The following is a 17,670-nucleotide window of genomic DNA, read 5'->3' as shown; positions in this document are numbered from 1 at the left end:
GCAAATTTACAAGATGTCGTTTCCGTTAGTGCGGCGAATTCGAGTCCCTTTCATGGCTTTACCTGGGTTTCTTCTTTCGATAATCCAAAGAGTCGCGAAATAAATCCATGGCGCGTGTCTGGGTTCGCTTACACTAGTGCGCTTGTGAAAAAACAAACTATATATGTGTATGTGTCTTATTGAGTCTGTGTCTGGAACTTCGTAGCAGAGAGAGAAAGATAGAGAGAGGGAAAAGTGATTCGAGACTACTGCGATCAATAGCGACGATATCATCCCTATTTTCTGCACACACACATATATCTCTTGAAAATATACTTGAACACGTATATACATATATTTTTCATAAGTAAATGTATGTTCCTCCTGGTCGGAAACGTACTTGGCATCTTCAGCAAGAAAATAAATTTATAGCTTTCAGAAATGTCAGAACTTGTGATTATCCATGCAAAATCAGATTGACAGTCGAGTCTAACAGGAATCAGGAATTTTTTCGTAGATCGATGCAACTTGTATTGATATATTGGCATTTTAATTTACTGCAACCAATCCTCATACTGATAAATTGAATTTAGAGATGGATGTTCAATTGTTTAAATAAAAAAAGAAAAAAAATTGTCATTATAATTATCAATTGGGTGTCGCATTTTAATTCTGTTATTTGTATTAATATTTCAATTTAAATCACTTATTGTTGTTTTTCGAGGAAAAATGAAAATATAAAACATACCGACACAGAAATCTACCTTACCGACTGAGGGTAAAAATATTGTAAAAATTAATTTAATTTAAATAAAAAATTTTTATTTTAAATTCAAGAAGAAAAATTTCATTTCTAAAATTTTGTCGCAACTGATAAATAATAGCAATTCTCGAAAAAGTTTGTAAGCATTTTGAGATTTATTTACAAATCAGGAAAAATTTTTAGAGCACCTTCAAGAGACATTCGAAAGAAGTTGTAAAAAATTCTTCTCTACTCCTTTTAACAAAACTTTTTAGAAACTTTTTTGAGAATTTTCTAATACCTTTTGGAATTTTAAAGTTCTCTTGGGAGAAACATTTTCAAACTTGAAATTTATTTTTTTTCCCGAAGACTTAAATGTTTTTTAGTAAATTAAATTTTTTTAAAAAAATCATTTTATAATTTTTAAAATTGACTTTTCAATTAAATAGATAGACATAATGAAAGATAATTGAATAATTAATTAATGTTATAAAATATAGAGATGAGCTTATAAAATATTGATGAAAATTGATTTTGTTTCTGATGTAATAAAAATTTTCCATATTATAGAAATTGAATCGACTTATGTCAGTTTCATTCGTTCAATGCTGGAGATGATGGCACTAAAGGTTGGATGAAGGTCGTTTTAAAAGGGAAAATGCGATCACTGATTCAATGCGATTACAGTTTCGTCTAGTTTGACCACAAGCCTTCAAACTCCTATATAGTTATTTAACTATTTCAACGTCAACATATCCGCTGTCTATGACTTTAGTATTACTCAAAAGTTGTTTTAGTTTTAACTCTCAGGGGATTTAGAATGTTTGTATGTACGTAAACTTTCAGTTTTTCACCCTCCCCCCTTTTAATCCAATTCGAGTGTTGTTTTAATTGAAACTCAATTGACACAATTTCAAAAACTTGCAAATCTACATTATTTTTTTCTCAACTTGTTTATAAATTTTTGACAAATCCTATTTTAAAGTATCATTTAGAAACAGTTTTATGTAAAATTTTGAGTTGAAAATAATTAATTTTTTTGTTTTTAAATAAAATATTTGCGATACTTCAGATAATTCAGAATATTTCAACACAAGTGTACAACTTACTTTAAAAATTTGTTTACCCCTCGTTTGAAAGAAAATAAATATATTTAGGAATATTTTAGAAAAAAAAGGAAAAAGAAGATTGTTGTAAATAATTTTTTGATCTTTTTTTGAAATTTGCAATAAAAATGTAGTGAAAATGTGTAAATTGATGTTGTATTTGTTCTGATTACAGGGACTATTTTCGAGAATAACATTCAGAGAACCGCTTTTCGTCGGTGGTCCAGGAAACACAACTGGTCTGGAGAGACTTCCGGTCAGAAATGGCTTCAGAGGTTGCATCCGACACCTGGAGGCCAACGAACATCGTTATCGTTTCCCACTCGCCCCTCGGGGAGATGCTGCAAATGGCTTTGACGTCGGTTAGTATATCGATCATTTCACATAGAATAAATCATTCAACATTTCCAATTCACTCTATTCTCTATCTCTATCTCTCAATCTCTCTCACTCATTATTTCCATCATTTAACATTTTTTATTTATTTTTCTTTTGATGAGAATTTTTCATTTATATTTAATTAATAATAGATTTCTTTTTCCTAATGAAAAAATTATTTAAGTTTTGTGCAGTAAATGTGGGAATTTAAATTTTTTTGTGCACAGGAACCCGGTAAAGAAATTAGTATTTAATTTTATTAAAACAAAATAGAGAAGACTTCACTGTATATAACTGGGTTGGCAATTATAAGTTTATTTTTGAAGCCAATTTAAATTAATTGAAGTTAAAAGGTTGCCAGCTTTAATGACTTTGCGATCGAAACGAGAAATATAAATCAAAAGTTTAAAACTTTCAAGTCCGGAAAATCTTCTAAGAGTTTACGTCGCTAAAATTTCCTGTCTCCATGGGAAATAACTAAGAAAAATAAAAAAAAATAACTAAGAAAAATTTTTAAAACTAAGAAACTTTAAAAAAAATAAATAAATAAAAAAATTGAAAATGAACAAAAATAATTATACGTTTTTATAAATGATAAATGAAATACCTAATAAATAAATAATTATAAGTAGTATATGATTGGGAATTGTTTTTTGGTTCTTTAGGCTTGTTTTTATAATAGAAAAATTCTCATATTAAGGACATTTACATTCACTGTTAATAACTGAGTTATACTGACAAATTCATGATTTTCATTTATATATATATATATATGTGAAAATTGCACCATAAGTGCGCTATCATATTTGAAAACAAGATAATTCCATTGCCGCTATTATCATTTTCAATGTGAATTGTGTGTTGCCAGCTTAAACCACAATTCCACTTTCTAGACCACTTCACAATAAGCCCCATCCTTTTCTATATACACATAAATTTTAAAATAATGGTAAACGATATTATTGTATAGAATCCTTATGAATCTAAATTTATCCATGAGAATTTATCGTAAAAATATCTATTAAAAAAAAACCAATTCTTTACAATATTTTCAATATTGTTTTTCTTCTCTAAATTTATAGAATATAATCAATTATTATTATTATTGCTGCTTTTGATATATATTTAATTGAAAATCTACAATATATAGAAAATAAATCGAATTTCAATTTAACTGAAATTAATAATTATAATTAATTTAATTATTAGTTTCGTTATTTTATTTTCATTTTATTGATAATCAATCGAGACGCATAATTATTTCATGAAAAATAATACTTTAGGTATTTTATTTTATTATTAATTTATTTTTTTTTTCATTAAAAGTGTGATTCTTTAAAAAACCTAAAAATTTTGCTCTAAAATATTATCAAGATTTTTGAAAAAAGGGACAAATATGAAAGAACCCTTATATGGCAAATCAGTGACAAAACGATTCGAAAACATCGAGGACATATCGAGATGAAGACCTTTCCGGTAGTGTGACCCCTTTGAGATGCAGTTTGTAAAGATTCGTTTTCGGTTGGTTGGACAATAGGAAGCCACACTTTTGATAACAAAAAAAAAAAAAAAATGTCCTTCACGTTCTCTTTATAACGCGATACATTCCAAAAAAAGAATTTTAATACACACAGAGGAGAAGAAAAGTCAGTTTAATGTTATTTTTAATTTCATATTTATTATTTATATAGATTGTATTATTAATATTGTTAATTTTAGAATTACATAAAGTGAATTATTTTTATTATTTAAAAAAATGGACATTTAAAAAATATAAAATTACAATATAAAATATAATTAAATAAGAGATATATTCTGAATAAAGTTACAGTTATGGTTGGAAAATTTAAACGGTTTAAAAAATTAGTAATGAAAACGACAGGGTTGTTGAAAATTTAAAAAGTCTCTGAGGCACTTTTATTACATTTTTTTTTATACAATTACTTCGCACTTTCGTTGAATTTACAGCAAAACTATTTTAATCGCCATAAACTCGTGGGCCACTCTTTCCAACACGCTTTCTTTTCAATTTTTTTTTCACTCGGCAAAAGCGAAAGAGAGCTTTTCGTATATAGCCGCAAGTTGTATATATATATGTATGTGTGTGTGTATGTGCCAATGAAATTTGGACTTTATTTTCAACCCCACAGAGCCCACTCAACTGGCACATAACGACCTCTTTCGCATCCGGAAGAAATGACTGGTCCGTTAAATTGTTTTTCTTTTCCTCAAATATACGTTTGCGCTTTTTACCATTTTTTTGTTCCCTCGCTAAAAAATAATGCGATATTTCAATGTGCATTCCAACCTCGTTTCAATATATCATTTCGTAATTCGCGGGAGGATTAAAATACAATTTTCCTCCTTTTTTTGAGAGGGAGGAAATGAAAAAAAAAATAATTTCAACCTCTCAGATCGCAGTCACATATATTCAATTACAGTTAAGTGCTAAACGAAATGTTTTTTTTTTCGTTTTAATTTAAAGGCAGTTAATATTATTCAGTACGAAATTAATTATTACTTTCGATAAAAAAATTATTAATAATTAATTAATTTATTTATTAACTATTATATAATGACAATTTTATTAATTAACCATTAATATAATAAATATAAATTTTAATTATTATTTATTAAATAATTTATTGTTTTATACAATGAATAATTATTAATTAAAAATTAATAGGTTTTTTCTGTAGTTTTTAATGAATTTATGAAATTTATTCTCTTTTTTAGAGGAATGTACGGCGGACAGATGTAGCAAAGTTCCTTGTTCACATGGTGGAAAATGTCTGACAACTGGTAGTGATACAGCTGTCTGTCTTTGTCCTCTTGGATATACTGGCGATCTTTGCGAAACGAGAGTCGATTTACAAGTAAGTGAACATATTAATAAACAATTGTTTACATAATTTAAAGTCCAAATAATATATTTTTATAAAAAATACTCTCCCCATGAGAAATTTTTTTTTTTAATTTATTTACTTATTATTTTATTTATTACTTATTTATTTATTTAAATAATAAATTTACAAAAAAAGGATATAAAATCAATTTTTAAAAAACAAATTTTTTCTTTTATAAAAGCGGGCACATATTTTAATGTACATCGAGAAATAAATTCTCGTTTAAATAACAATTAAAAATAATATTTCCCATAGTATTTTGTTTTCATATATTGAAAAATGGAAAAAAAATCTCTTTTCTTTTTTTAATCGAAATTTTATTGTCAACCAACAGTTTTTTTTAACACGTGAAAGCAATTTAACTTAAATTGCACTTTTTAATTACACGATTTATTTTTATAATCAAGTTTTATAACTTGTAACGAAGATTTTTACTCACCTGGTAACGACACGAGAAAAAAAAATAGATATATATATATATTAATCTCGAGTACGTATAAAAATATTCGAATATTTTTTTTTCTTTCCGTCACTTCTAAAACTCTATTGTTATCCCCCGGAAAATTACTCGCAGCATTTATAAAAAAAAATAGAAAATATAAAAGAAAAAGAAAATCTCAAGGGTTTTTGTCTCTATTCAGTAACGTTGGATAAGGGAAAGAAATTTTTTTATTCAAATAGAGTTCAAGAAATAATAGATTTTATTTTTATATATATATATTATATTATAACATTTCTCATGGATTATTTTGCAAATTATATAATGGAAATACTTGCAAAATTATTTCTGATGAAATACATTTTTTCATTCTGTTACTCTTTTTTTATAGTTTTAGCAATTTTATTCTTTAGTTTTTTTCATAATAAATTTTTATTTTTTTAAAATTAGTCATTTATTTTAAATTTTCCTTGAGTTAATGGTAGTTGTAAATATATAATGGTAAATTTTTAATGAGTTATAATTATAATTTCAAAGGATATGGTATAAAAAATAATTTACCAGAAAATATGATAAGATCTTTTTTTTATGCCATTAAATGGAATTGTTTTTTTTATGAAATGCATTTTTTCCCCATATTCTTCAGGAAAATCAATTTACTATAACGTGAGTGTATAATAATTTTTTTTTTTTTTTTTTGTAAAGTTCAATGTGCCGTATAATAAAATTACTATTCATAACATTATGACTTTTAAAGCTGCGGGGAGCTTAATACCTAATTACAATGTGCCGTGATAAATTGTTGTCGAAACTACACTACTTCTCGTTGCTAATATTTTGCCCGTCGTGATATAGTAATTACCCCGCGTACGGCAACGAGAAAATTATACGGCGTCTGTCACTGGAATATGTGCATATATATATATATATATATATATATATATATATACATACATCTAGTAATATACATACGTACATATGTATATATGAAGTATAATGTATGCGTTGGACGCAGTACAATATCGATTGCGACAATAGTTGGAAGTAGAATAAAACTATACAAACTGAGTCAGACTAAATCGTTATCGAGTGCCAATGAATATTATTATTTGGATTACATTGATTTTTAAAAGCTTTTTCTTTTATTTTATATCCCTCAGAGAAAAAGTTAATTTGACTTAACTAAATAATTAATTACAAAGAATTTTATTTTTATTAGACCAAATAAACTTTTGGTTGATTTAAACAAAAGATTGATAGCAATGTATTTAGTTGGTTGATTCAACCAAAATTTGATCAATTCAACCAAAATTTCGATCAAATAAATTTTTCTCTGAGTGTAAATAATTGTATCGTGTAAAAAGGAAGTTAATTTACATAAAACATTTTGAAATATTAAACTGTTAATTTTCAATATATCAAATTTTTCCCCTGTTTTTTTAAAAATGTTAATTTCAATATATTGATTTTAATATGTTGCTCAATATATATATATATATATATATATATATATATATATAAAGTTTCCAAGGTAACGTGATATTTTATTTAGCAATTTTCATTTTCTCTAATGAACCCATACATGACAAAATATTTTATGCAATTCAAATTTCCAATTTCGTATTTTAATTGCAAATAAAATTGCACTGAATTTTCATAATTAACACATGCGACTATTACGTGATCTTTGGAATGTTAATTTTTCAAACGAATTTCTTTCATTCATTATAAATGAAATTAATTTTTTTTCTTTTTACTTTCAAAGAGGCAATTTTTTATTTTTTATGATTTCATTTGCTTCTTAATATGCGTAATTTTTTCGGTGAGACTCATATATGTTGTCTAAATGTAGGTTCCATTTGCATTTTTTTGCACCTCGTGATTATTTTTTTTTCCTGTTCATTTCCCTGGGAAGTATATTAGCAGCAATTTCTTTTTTTCTTTTTATAGTATTTTCTTTTTTGCAGTCGGTGAAAACATAAAGTGTTGAAGCTTCAGAATAGAATGACGTACATATTGCGACGTGTAGTCTGTGACACACGTATTGTAATATTCTATATATATATATATATATATATATATTCATCTTTGCACCTGGAAAATTGAATCTGTTGCTATCTCTTTTATGTCTGTCAAATGTGCACCATCTTTTCGAAAAGTGAATGAAAAGTTCTTTAAATTCAACAGGGAAACGATTTTTACGTTATACTTGAGATTTCGCAAAATATTTTCTTAACAAAATAACTTTCTTTTCTACATACAGGGTGATTTTTTGTTCGGCACCTCTAAAAATTTTTTTTAAATCTCATTTTTTTCGTTTTTTAAGCCAAAAAAAGAGGAATTAAAAAAATTTTTTTAGGGATCCGGAAGATAAAAATTACCCTGTATATCTGTATTTATTTTTCATTAAAAACATGTAATGCAGCTTATGAAACTATATTTTTCTTTCAAGTATTTAGTTTTGTCTGACCATACTTGGTTTTTTCTACTGGAAATATTATCTAAGTAAAAAATTATTTCTTTTGTCTGACCAAACTGGTTTTTTCTACTAAATTTTTTTTTTATGTAATTCCTATCTGGCTTACTACAATGTTTTTTTTTTATTAATAATCTGATGTAGAAATTTCAATAAATAGTAATAATAACATAATAATAATAAAATAATAAAAAAATGTTTATAATAATAGTAATAACATAATAGTAAGAAAATAATAAAAATAGTAATAATAAAAACGAAAACTAATACAATTCTCCGCAGGTACCTTCCTTCAATGGATCCTCGTACTTACGGTATCCGGGATTAGCGGAAACTTCACTTTCCTGGTTGGAATTGGCTGTCACTCTAAAACCAACAGCACGAAATGGTGTGATTCTCTATAATGGTCATCACAGTGATGCCACTGGCGATTTTATTGCACTTTACCTATCAGGAGGTCATGTGCAATTTACTTTCGATCTAGGAACTGGGCCAGCAACTCTGAGGTAATAAAAAAAGAAGAGAAAAAAACTAAATTTACTCTTCTATTTTTCAAGCGCAATTTTTAATTATATTTTTCCGATAAGAAACAGATTTAAATTTATATATAATTCTTATTTACTTTTATCACAGTTTTTTTAGTTGAAAATTTAAGAGAGTTTTTTACTTTTTTTCTTCAATACAGTTAACTTTTAATTAGAAGAAACTTTTGATTAAATCAACGAAAAGTTTATTAGGCTCAATAAAATTTTGAGTGAATCTGAAAAAATTTTCAAGTTTGAAGTAACCAAAACATTATGTTTTTATTATTATTTTATTATTACCAAAAAAATGGTATAATTGGTTCAAATAAAAATTTCATCTAAGTGTAAAACAATATGATCAAATTAGTACACTAAATGAAATTAAAAATTAGTTATTGTTTTACATATTTTAATAATTCATTCTGAAAGTGAATTTTTTTAATTATCTTCTTGAATTATCGGCTTTAACGCTGTGTTATTTCTCTTTGTTTTCGATTTTCAGAAGGTAAAAATTATTATAAAAGATTTCGCTCCCATATGACAGGCTACCAGAGACCTGTCAGAAAATATGGGTCTTGATTTTACAATTCAATGCTTTTCTAGTATATATATATATATATATATATATATATTCCAACATATATATCGATTTGCCCTCAATATCTTATTTATACTACCAGACACATGAGACAAATAGCGCCAGTGGATTCGGCCAATTTCGGTCAGCCATTCAATTTATACATTAATCATGAATTAAGCGAGTTAAATCCGATACGATATGTTATACATGAGGATTATCAAAACGTAGAGTAAATTATCGTATCACTTTCATTATATAAGAATAGCACTCTTAATTTACAAGCATTTTTTTAATTTTTATTAAAATTATAGTCACATGATTATCCTATAAAAATCAATTTACGTTTTAAAAAAATTTTATTGGAATAATTTTTTTTTTTTAAATTAAAAATTCTAATCAATGTTTTTCATGAGAAATGTATAAATATATTATTGAATTTAAATTTTCAGATAAATGATAATAATTTGCCAATATTTTCTTTAGTCGACCACATTTGTTTAACGAGAACTTTTTTTTTCTTAGACAAATTTTAATAGCGGCATACAAGCGCAAACACACTTCCGTGACGGATGTTTAGTTTTCGTTGAGATTTAGTTTACACGTTATATATATATATATAGTATAAGAAGCTTTTAACGGCGCAACAGGATATATTATAATACTCTTGGAAATTGAAATTCCTTCGGTGGTTTTTTTTCTCCTTTTTTTGCCTTTTCTCAAAAAAAGTTATATTCTGTGTCTCGAAACTGGAGCATAAATGATTTATTTACACTCCAATTTACAGCAGGACCCCATTTGCTTCGAATTGTTAAAGTTTTGGTGAAAAGAAAAAAAGTTCCTAAAGTAGGGTACGATTATTTTCTTTCACAAAAAACAAATTTGTACAAAAATTTAATATGACAAAAAAAACAAGGAGAAAGTATTATTATTATTATTATTTATATTTTATTATTATTTCTTTACTTTCATATAATAAGTAAACGGGCTTACAAAAATAAAAATGTCCTTTCTTATAAAAAGTACTAAATTATTGGAGAAAAAAATTATATTTTATGTAGTTTATGATATTTATTATTATTACGTATATTATTATTTTTTTTATTATAATTCAGTTTTACCACTTTCCTCGTAAAAAAAATAAATAAAAAAAAATTTAAACTTAAAATTTTTTAATTAAACTAATTAATAATTAATTATTTATAATTAAATGTATTATGAATTTACTATGGTTGAAAATTTCAATCAACGATAGTTTTCTTTTTAGTCACTTTTTTCTTCTATTATGTGAAGACAGTATAGACGTTAACGTCGTTAATGGCTTTAATACAGACAGTGGGATATTTGAGAACGAGTCTTCTAATATGAATTTTAAATCCTGCTCTGCTCTGCTTTTTTTAAAAAAAAATATAGTTTCTACACTAGTTTTTAGAAAAGAATGTGTTTCTCACCTGATTAATATAAATAATAATAATAATAAATGTCAGGGGATTCATATAAACGTGATTTTTTTTTAGTTTTCAGCAAAACTAATAAAAATTGTAATGAGTGATTAAACAAAAAAAAAGAAATAAATTTAATACCAGATGATCGTTTTTAGTTTTTTGTTGCAATGATAGTTTTGACGTGAATCAAAGTCTGAATTTTCATGAAGGAAATCAGCACTGCGTTATATGTACGTGTCACGTATATAGGTACAGATCACACTATGTGGGAAGGTTGGCGTGTAATCGGGTCGTGTTCGATCCAGTTTTCATTTCTCCTTTTATTAGACAAAAAATTCATAGAGTTGCGGTCAAAGCACACACCTCTCACTTGTACGCTTTGCTTTTTCAAAACCATGTCCCCTACACGAACTATTAATTACTATACACGAAATACTACATATATAAATATATATATATATATATATATATATATATATATATATATTACATACACTTCAACATAATGATGTGAATTTTTTTTAAGACAAATCCCGGGTTAAGACTTTAAAACTATTCCCCAGCAATTTTCTCAACCTTTCAAAAAATCACAAAATTTATTTTGATCTAGCGCAGCATCCGCTGGACCAATCAAAAAGTGCGCCATACATTTTTTGTTCAGAACTTTCTTCTAATCACTATGGCGTTATTCCCGAAAGATTATCTAGCGAATTTAATTTTTTGAAAATTTTTCCAAAATATTTTTGAGTGTAGCTCAGCATCAGCTGGACCAATCAAAAAGTGCGCCTTACATTTTTTGTTCGAAACTTTTTCCCTATTTTGTTGGTGGTATTCCCGAACAATTATCTAGCGAATTTAATTTTTTGAAAATTTTTCCAAATTATTTTTGAGTGTAGCTCAGCATCCGCTGGACCAATCAAAAAGTGCACCATACATTTTTTGTTCGAAACTTTTTCCCTATTTTATTGGTGGTATTCCGGAACGATTATCTCGCGAATTAAGTTTTTCGAAAATTTTTCCCAATTTGTTTTCTAGTTTAGCTCAGCATCCCCTGGACCAATCAAAAAGTGCGCCATACATTTTTTGTTCAAAACTTTTTCCCTATTTTATTGGTGGTATTCCCGAACGATTATCTCGCGAATTTAATTTTTCGAAATTTTTCCGAATTTGTTTTCTAGTTTAGCTCAGCATCCACTGGACCAATCAAAAAGTGCGCCATACATTTTTTGTTCGCTACTTTTTGCTAAAGAATTTGGCGGTATTCCCGAACGCTTATCTCGCGAATTTAATTTTTCGAAATTTTTCCGAATTTGTTTTCTAGTTTAGCTCAGCATCCACTGGACCAATCAAAAAGTGCGCCATACATTTTTTGTTTAAGACTTTTTGCTCAATTATTTGGCATTATTCCCGAGTCATTATCTGGCAAGTTTTTTTTTCGAAAATTTTTTCCCAGTTTTAGTGTGTGTAGCTCAGCTTCCGCTGGACCAATCAAAAAGTGCGCCATACATTTTTTGTTCGAGACTTTTTGCTCAATTTTTTGGCATTATTCCCGAGTCATTATCTGGCAAATTTTTTTTTCCGAAAATTTTTTCCCAGTTGTAGTGAGTGTAGCTCAGCATCCACTGGACCAATCAAAAAGTGCGCCATACATTTTTTGTTCGCTACTTTTTGCTAAAGAATTTGGCGGTATTCCCGAACGATTATCTCGCGAATTTAATTTTTCGAAAATTTTTCCGAATTTGTTTTCTTGTTTAGCTCAGCATCCGCTGGAGCAATCAAAAAGTGCGCCATACATTTTTTGTTCAGAACTTTCTTCTAATCACTATGGCGGTATTCCCGAACGATTATCTCGCGAATTTAATTTTTCAAAAATTTTTCCGAATTTGTTTTCTAGTTTAGCTCAGCATCCACTGGACCAATCAAAAAGTGCGCCATACATTTTTTGTTTGCTACTTTTTGCTAAAGAATTTGGCATTATTCCCGAGTCATTATCTGGCAAATTTTTTTTTTCGAAAATTTTTTCCCAGTTTTAGTGAGTGTAGCTCAGCATCCGCTGGACCAATCAAAAAGTGCGCCAAACATTTTTTGTTCAAGACTTTTTGCTCAATTATTTGGCATTATTCCCGAGTCATTATCTGGCAAGTTTTTTTTTCGAAAATTTTTTCCCAGTTTTAGTGAGTGTAGCTCAGCATCCGCTGGACCAATCAAAAAGTGCGCCATACATTTTTTGTTCGAGACTTTTTGCTCAATTTTTTGGCATTATTCCCGAGTCATTATCTGGCAAATTTTTTTTTCCGAAAATTTTTTCCCAGTTTTAGTGAGTGTAGCTCAGCATCCACTGGACCAATCAAAAAGTGCGCCATACATTTTTTGTTCGAAACTTTTTCCCTATTTTAGTGGCGGAGTTCCCGAACGATTATTTTGAAAATTTAATTTTTCGAAAATTTTTCATAAATTTATTTGAGTGTAGCACAGCATCCGCTGGACCAATCAAAAAGTGCGCCATACATTTTTTGTTCGCTACTTTTTGCTAAAGAATTTGGCGGTATTCCCGAACAATAATCTCACGAATTTAATTTTTCGAAAATTTTTCCGAATTTGTTTTCTATTTTAGCTCAGCATCCACTGGACCAATCAAAAAGTGCGACATACATTTTTTGTTCGCTACTTTTTGCTAAAGAATTTGGCGGTATTCCCGAACGATTATCTCGCGAATTTAATTTTTCAAAAATTTTTCCGAATTTGTTTTCTAGTTTAGCTCAGCATCCACTGGACCAATCAAAAAGTGCGCCATACATTTTTTGTTCGCTACTTTTTGCTAAAGAATTTGGCGGTATTCCCGAACGCTTATCTCGCGAATTTAATTTTTCGAAATTTTTCCGAATTTGTTTTCTAGTTTAGCTCAGCATCCACTGGACCAATCAAAAAGTGCGCCATACATTTTTTGTTTAAGACTTTTTGCTCAATTATTTGGCATTATTCCCGAGTCATTATCTGGCAAGTTTTTTTTTCCAAAATTTTTTCCCAGTTTTAGTGTGTGTAGCTCAGCTTCCGCTGGACCAATCAAAAAGTGCGCCATACATTTTTTGTTCGAGACTTTTTGCTCAATTTTTTGGCATTATTCCCGAGTCATTATCTGGCAAATTTTTTTTTCCGAAAATTTTTTCCCAGTTGTAGTGAGTGTAGCTCAGCATCCACTGGACCAATCAAAAAGTGCGCCATACATTTTTTGTTCGCTACTTTTTGCTAAAGAATTTGGCGGTATTCCCGAACGATTATCTCGCGAATTTAATTTTTCGAAAATTTTTCCGAATTTGTTTTCTTGTTTAGCTCAGCATCCGCTGGACCAATCAAAAAGTGCGCCATACATTTTTTGTTCAGAACTTTCTTCTAATCACTATGGCGGTATTCCCGAACGATTATCTCGCGAATTTAATTTTTCAAAAATTTTTCCGAATTTGTTTTCTAGTTTAGCTCAGCATCCACTGGACCAATCAAAAAGTGCGCCATACATTTTTTGTTTGCTACTTTTTGCTAAAGAATTTGGCATTATTCCCGAGTCATTATCTGGCAAATTTTTTTTTTCGAAAATTTTTTCCCAGTTTTAGTGAGTGTAGCTCAGCATCCGCTGGACCAATCAAAAAGTGCGCCATACATTTTTTGTTCAAGACTTTTTGCTCAATTATTTGGCATTATTCCCGAGTCATTATCTGGCAAGTTTTTTTTTCGAAAATTTTTTCCCAGTTTTAGTGAGTGTAGCTCAGCATCCGCTGGACCAATCAAAAAGTGCGCCATACATTTTTTGTTCGAGACTTTTTGCTCAATTTTTTGGCATTATTCCCGAGTCATTATCTGGCAAATTTTTTTTTCCGAAAATTTTTTCCCAGTTTTAGTGAGTGTAGCTCAGCATCCACTGGACCAATCAAAAAGTGCGCCATACATTTTTTGTTCGAAACTTTTCCCCTATTTTAGTGGCGGAGTTCCCGAACGATTATTTTGAAAATTTAATTTTTCGAAAATTTTTCATAAATTTATTTGAGTGTAGCACAGCATCCGCTGGACCAATCAAAAAGTGCGCCATACATTTTTTGTTCGCTACTTTTTGCTAAAGAATTTGGCGGTATTCCCGAACAATAATCTCACGAATTTAATTTTTCGAAATTTTTCCGAATTTGTTTTCTATTTTAGCTCAGCATCCACTGGACCAATCAAAAAGTGCGACATACATTTTTTGTTCGCTACTTTTTGCTAAAGAATTTGGCGGTATTCCCGAACGATTATCTCGCGAATTTAATTTTTCGAAAATTTTTCCGAATTTGTTTTCTTGTTTAGCTCAGCATCCGCTGGACCAATCAAAAAGTGCGCCATACATTTTTTGTTCAGAACTTTCTTCTAATCACTATGGCGGTATTCCCGAACGATTATCTCGCGAATTTAATTTTTCAAAAATTTTTCCGAATTTGTTTTCTAGTTTAGCTCAGCATCCACTGGACCAATCAAAAAGTGCGCCATACATTTTTTGTTTGCTACTTTTTGCTAAAGAATTTGGCATTATTCCCGAGTCATTATCTGGCAAATTTTTTTTTTCGAAAATTTTTTCCCAGTTTTAGTGAGTGTAGCTCAGCATCCGCTGGACCAATCAAAAAGTGCGCCATACATTTTTTGTTCAAGACTTTTTGCTCAATTATTTGGCATTATTCCCGAGTCATTATCTGGCAAGTTTTTTTTTCGAAAATTTTTTCCCAGTTTTAGTGAGTGTAGCTCAGCATCCGCTGGACCAATCAAAAAGTGCGCCATACATTTTTTGTTCGCTACTTTTTGCTAAAGAATTTGGCATTATTCCCGAGTCATTATCTGGCAAGTTTTTTTTTCGAAAATTTTTTCCCAGTTTTAGTGTGTGTAGCTCAGCTTCCGCTGGACCAATCAAAAAGTGCGCCATACATTTTTTGTTCGAGACTTTTTGCTCAATTTTTTGGCATTATTCCCGAGTCATTATCTGGCAAATTTTTTTTTCCGAAAATTTTTTCCCAGTTGTAGTGAGTGTAGCTCAGCATCCACTGGACCAATCAAAAAGTGCGCCATACATTTTTTGTTCGCTACTTTTTGCTAAAGAATTTGGCGGTATTCCCGAACGATTATCTCGCGAATTTAATTTTTCGAAAATTTTTCCGAATTTGTTTTCTTGTTTAGCTCAGCATCCGCTGGACCAATCAAAAAGTGCGCCATACATTTTTTGTTCAGAACTTTCTTCTAATCACTATGGCGGTATTCCCGAACGATTATCTCGCGAATTTAATTTTTCAAAAATTTTTCCGAATTTGTTTTCTAGTTTAGCTCAGCATCCACTGGACCAATCAAAAAGTGCGCCATACATTTTTTGTTTGCTACTTTTTGCTAAAGAATTTGGCATTATTCCCGAGTCATTATCTGGCAAATTTTTTTTTTCGAAAATTTTTTCCCAGTTTTAGTGAGTGTAGCTCAGCATCCGCTGGACCAATCAAAAAGTGCGCCATACATTTTTTGTTCAAGACTTTTTGCTCAATTATTTGGCATTATTCCCGAGTCATTATCTGGCAAGTTTTTTTTTCGAAAATTTTTTCCCAGTTTTAGTGAGTGTAGCTCAGCATCCGCTGGACCAATCAAAAAGTGCGCCATACATTTTTTGTTCGAGACTTTTTGCTCAATTTTTTGGCATTATTCCCGAGTCATTATCTGGCAAATTTTTTTTCCGAAAATTTTTTCCCTGTTTTAGTGAGTGTAGCTCAGCATCCGCTGGACCAATCAAAAAGTGCGCCAAACATTTTTTGTTCGAGACTTTTTGCTCAATTTTTTGGCATTATTCCCGAGTCATTATCTGGCAAATTTTTTTTTTCGAAAATTTTTTCCCAGTTTTAGTGAGTGTACCTCAGCATCCGCTGGACCAATCAAAAAGTGCGCCATACATTTTTTGTTCGCTACTTTTTGCTAAAGAATTTGGCGGTATTCCCGAACGATTATCTCGCGAATTTAATTTTTCGAAAATTTTTCCGAATTTGTTTTCTTGTTTAGCTCAGCATCCGCTGGAACAATCAAAAAGTGCGCCATACATTTTTTGTTCAGAACTTTCTTCTAATCACTATGGCGGTATTCCCGAACGATTATCTCGCGAATTTAATTTTTCAAAAATTTTTCCGAATTTGTTTTCTAGTTTAGCTCAGCATCCACTGGACCAATCAAAAAGTGCGCCATACATTTTTTGTTTGCTACTTTTTGCTAAAGAACTTGGCATTATTCCCGAGTCATTATCTGGCAAATTTTTTTTTTCGAAAATTTTTTCCCAGTTTTAGTGAGTGTAGCTCAGCATCCGCTGGACCAATCAAAAAGTGCGCCATACATTTTTTGTTCAAGACTTTTTGCTCAATTATTTGGCATTATTCCCGAGTCATTATCTGGCAAGTTTTTTTTTCGAAAATTTTTTCCCAGTTTTAGTGAGTGTAGCTCAGCATCCGCTGGACCAATCAAAAAGTGCGCCATACATTTTTTGTTCGCTACTTTTTGCTAAAGAATTTGGCGGTATTTCCGAACGATTATCTCGCGAATTTAATTTTTCGAAAATTTTCCGAATTTGTTTTCTAGTTTAGCTCAGCATCCACTGGACCAATCAAAAAGTGCGCCATACATTTTTTGTTCAGAACTTTCTTCTAATCACTATGGCGGTATTCCCGAACGATTATCTCGCGAATTTAATTTTTCAAAAATTTTTCCGAATTTGTTTTCTAGTTTAGCTCAGCATCCACTGGACCAATCAAAAAGTGCGCCATACATTTTTTGTTCGCTACTTTTTGCTAAAGAATTTGGCGGTATTCCCGAACGCTTATCTCGCGAATTTAATTTTTCGAAATTTTTCCGAATTTGTTTTCTAGTTTAGCTCAGCATCCACTGGACCAATCAAAAAGTGCCCCATACATTTTTTGTTCGCTACTTTTTGCTAAAGAATTTGGCGGTATTCCCGAACAATTATCTCGCGAATTTAATTTTTCGAAATTTTTCCGAATTTGTTTTCTAGTTTAGCTCAGCATCCACTGGACCAATCAAAAAGTGCGCCATACATTTTTTGTT

The 17,670-nt window shown here is 29.6% G+C and overlaps 1 protein-coding gene across 1 annotated transcript in view; it reads left to right on the top strand.

Moving 5' to 3' along the window:
- Positions 1–17,670, top strand: part of LOC127283820 (pikachurin) — an 84,850-nt gene that overhangs the window by 53,798 nt on the left and 13,382 nt on the right. The window contains exons 8-10 of the mRNA XM_051308915.1: positions 2,003–2,189; positions 4,942–5,081; positions 8,309–8,532. Coding sequence (XP_051164872.1) covers positions 2,003–2,189; positions 4,942–5,081; positions 8,309–8,532 — 551 coding nt within the window. The remainder of the gene's footprint in view (positions 1–2,002; positions 2,190–4,941; positions 5,082–8,308; positions 8,533–17,670) is intronic.

Source organism: Leptopilina boulardi, unplaced genomic scaffold (assembly GCF_019393585.1).
Source record: "Leptopilina boulardi isolate dan_hultmark-lab unplaced genomic scaffold, ZJU_Lbou_2.1 LbouV2_119, whole genome shotgun sequence".
NCBI classification, from domain to species: Eukaryota; Metazoa; Arthropoda; class Insecta; order Hymenoptera; family Figitidae; genus Leptopilina; species Leptopilina boulardi.
This window is presented reverse-complemented; position numbering and strand designations above follow the sequence as displayed.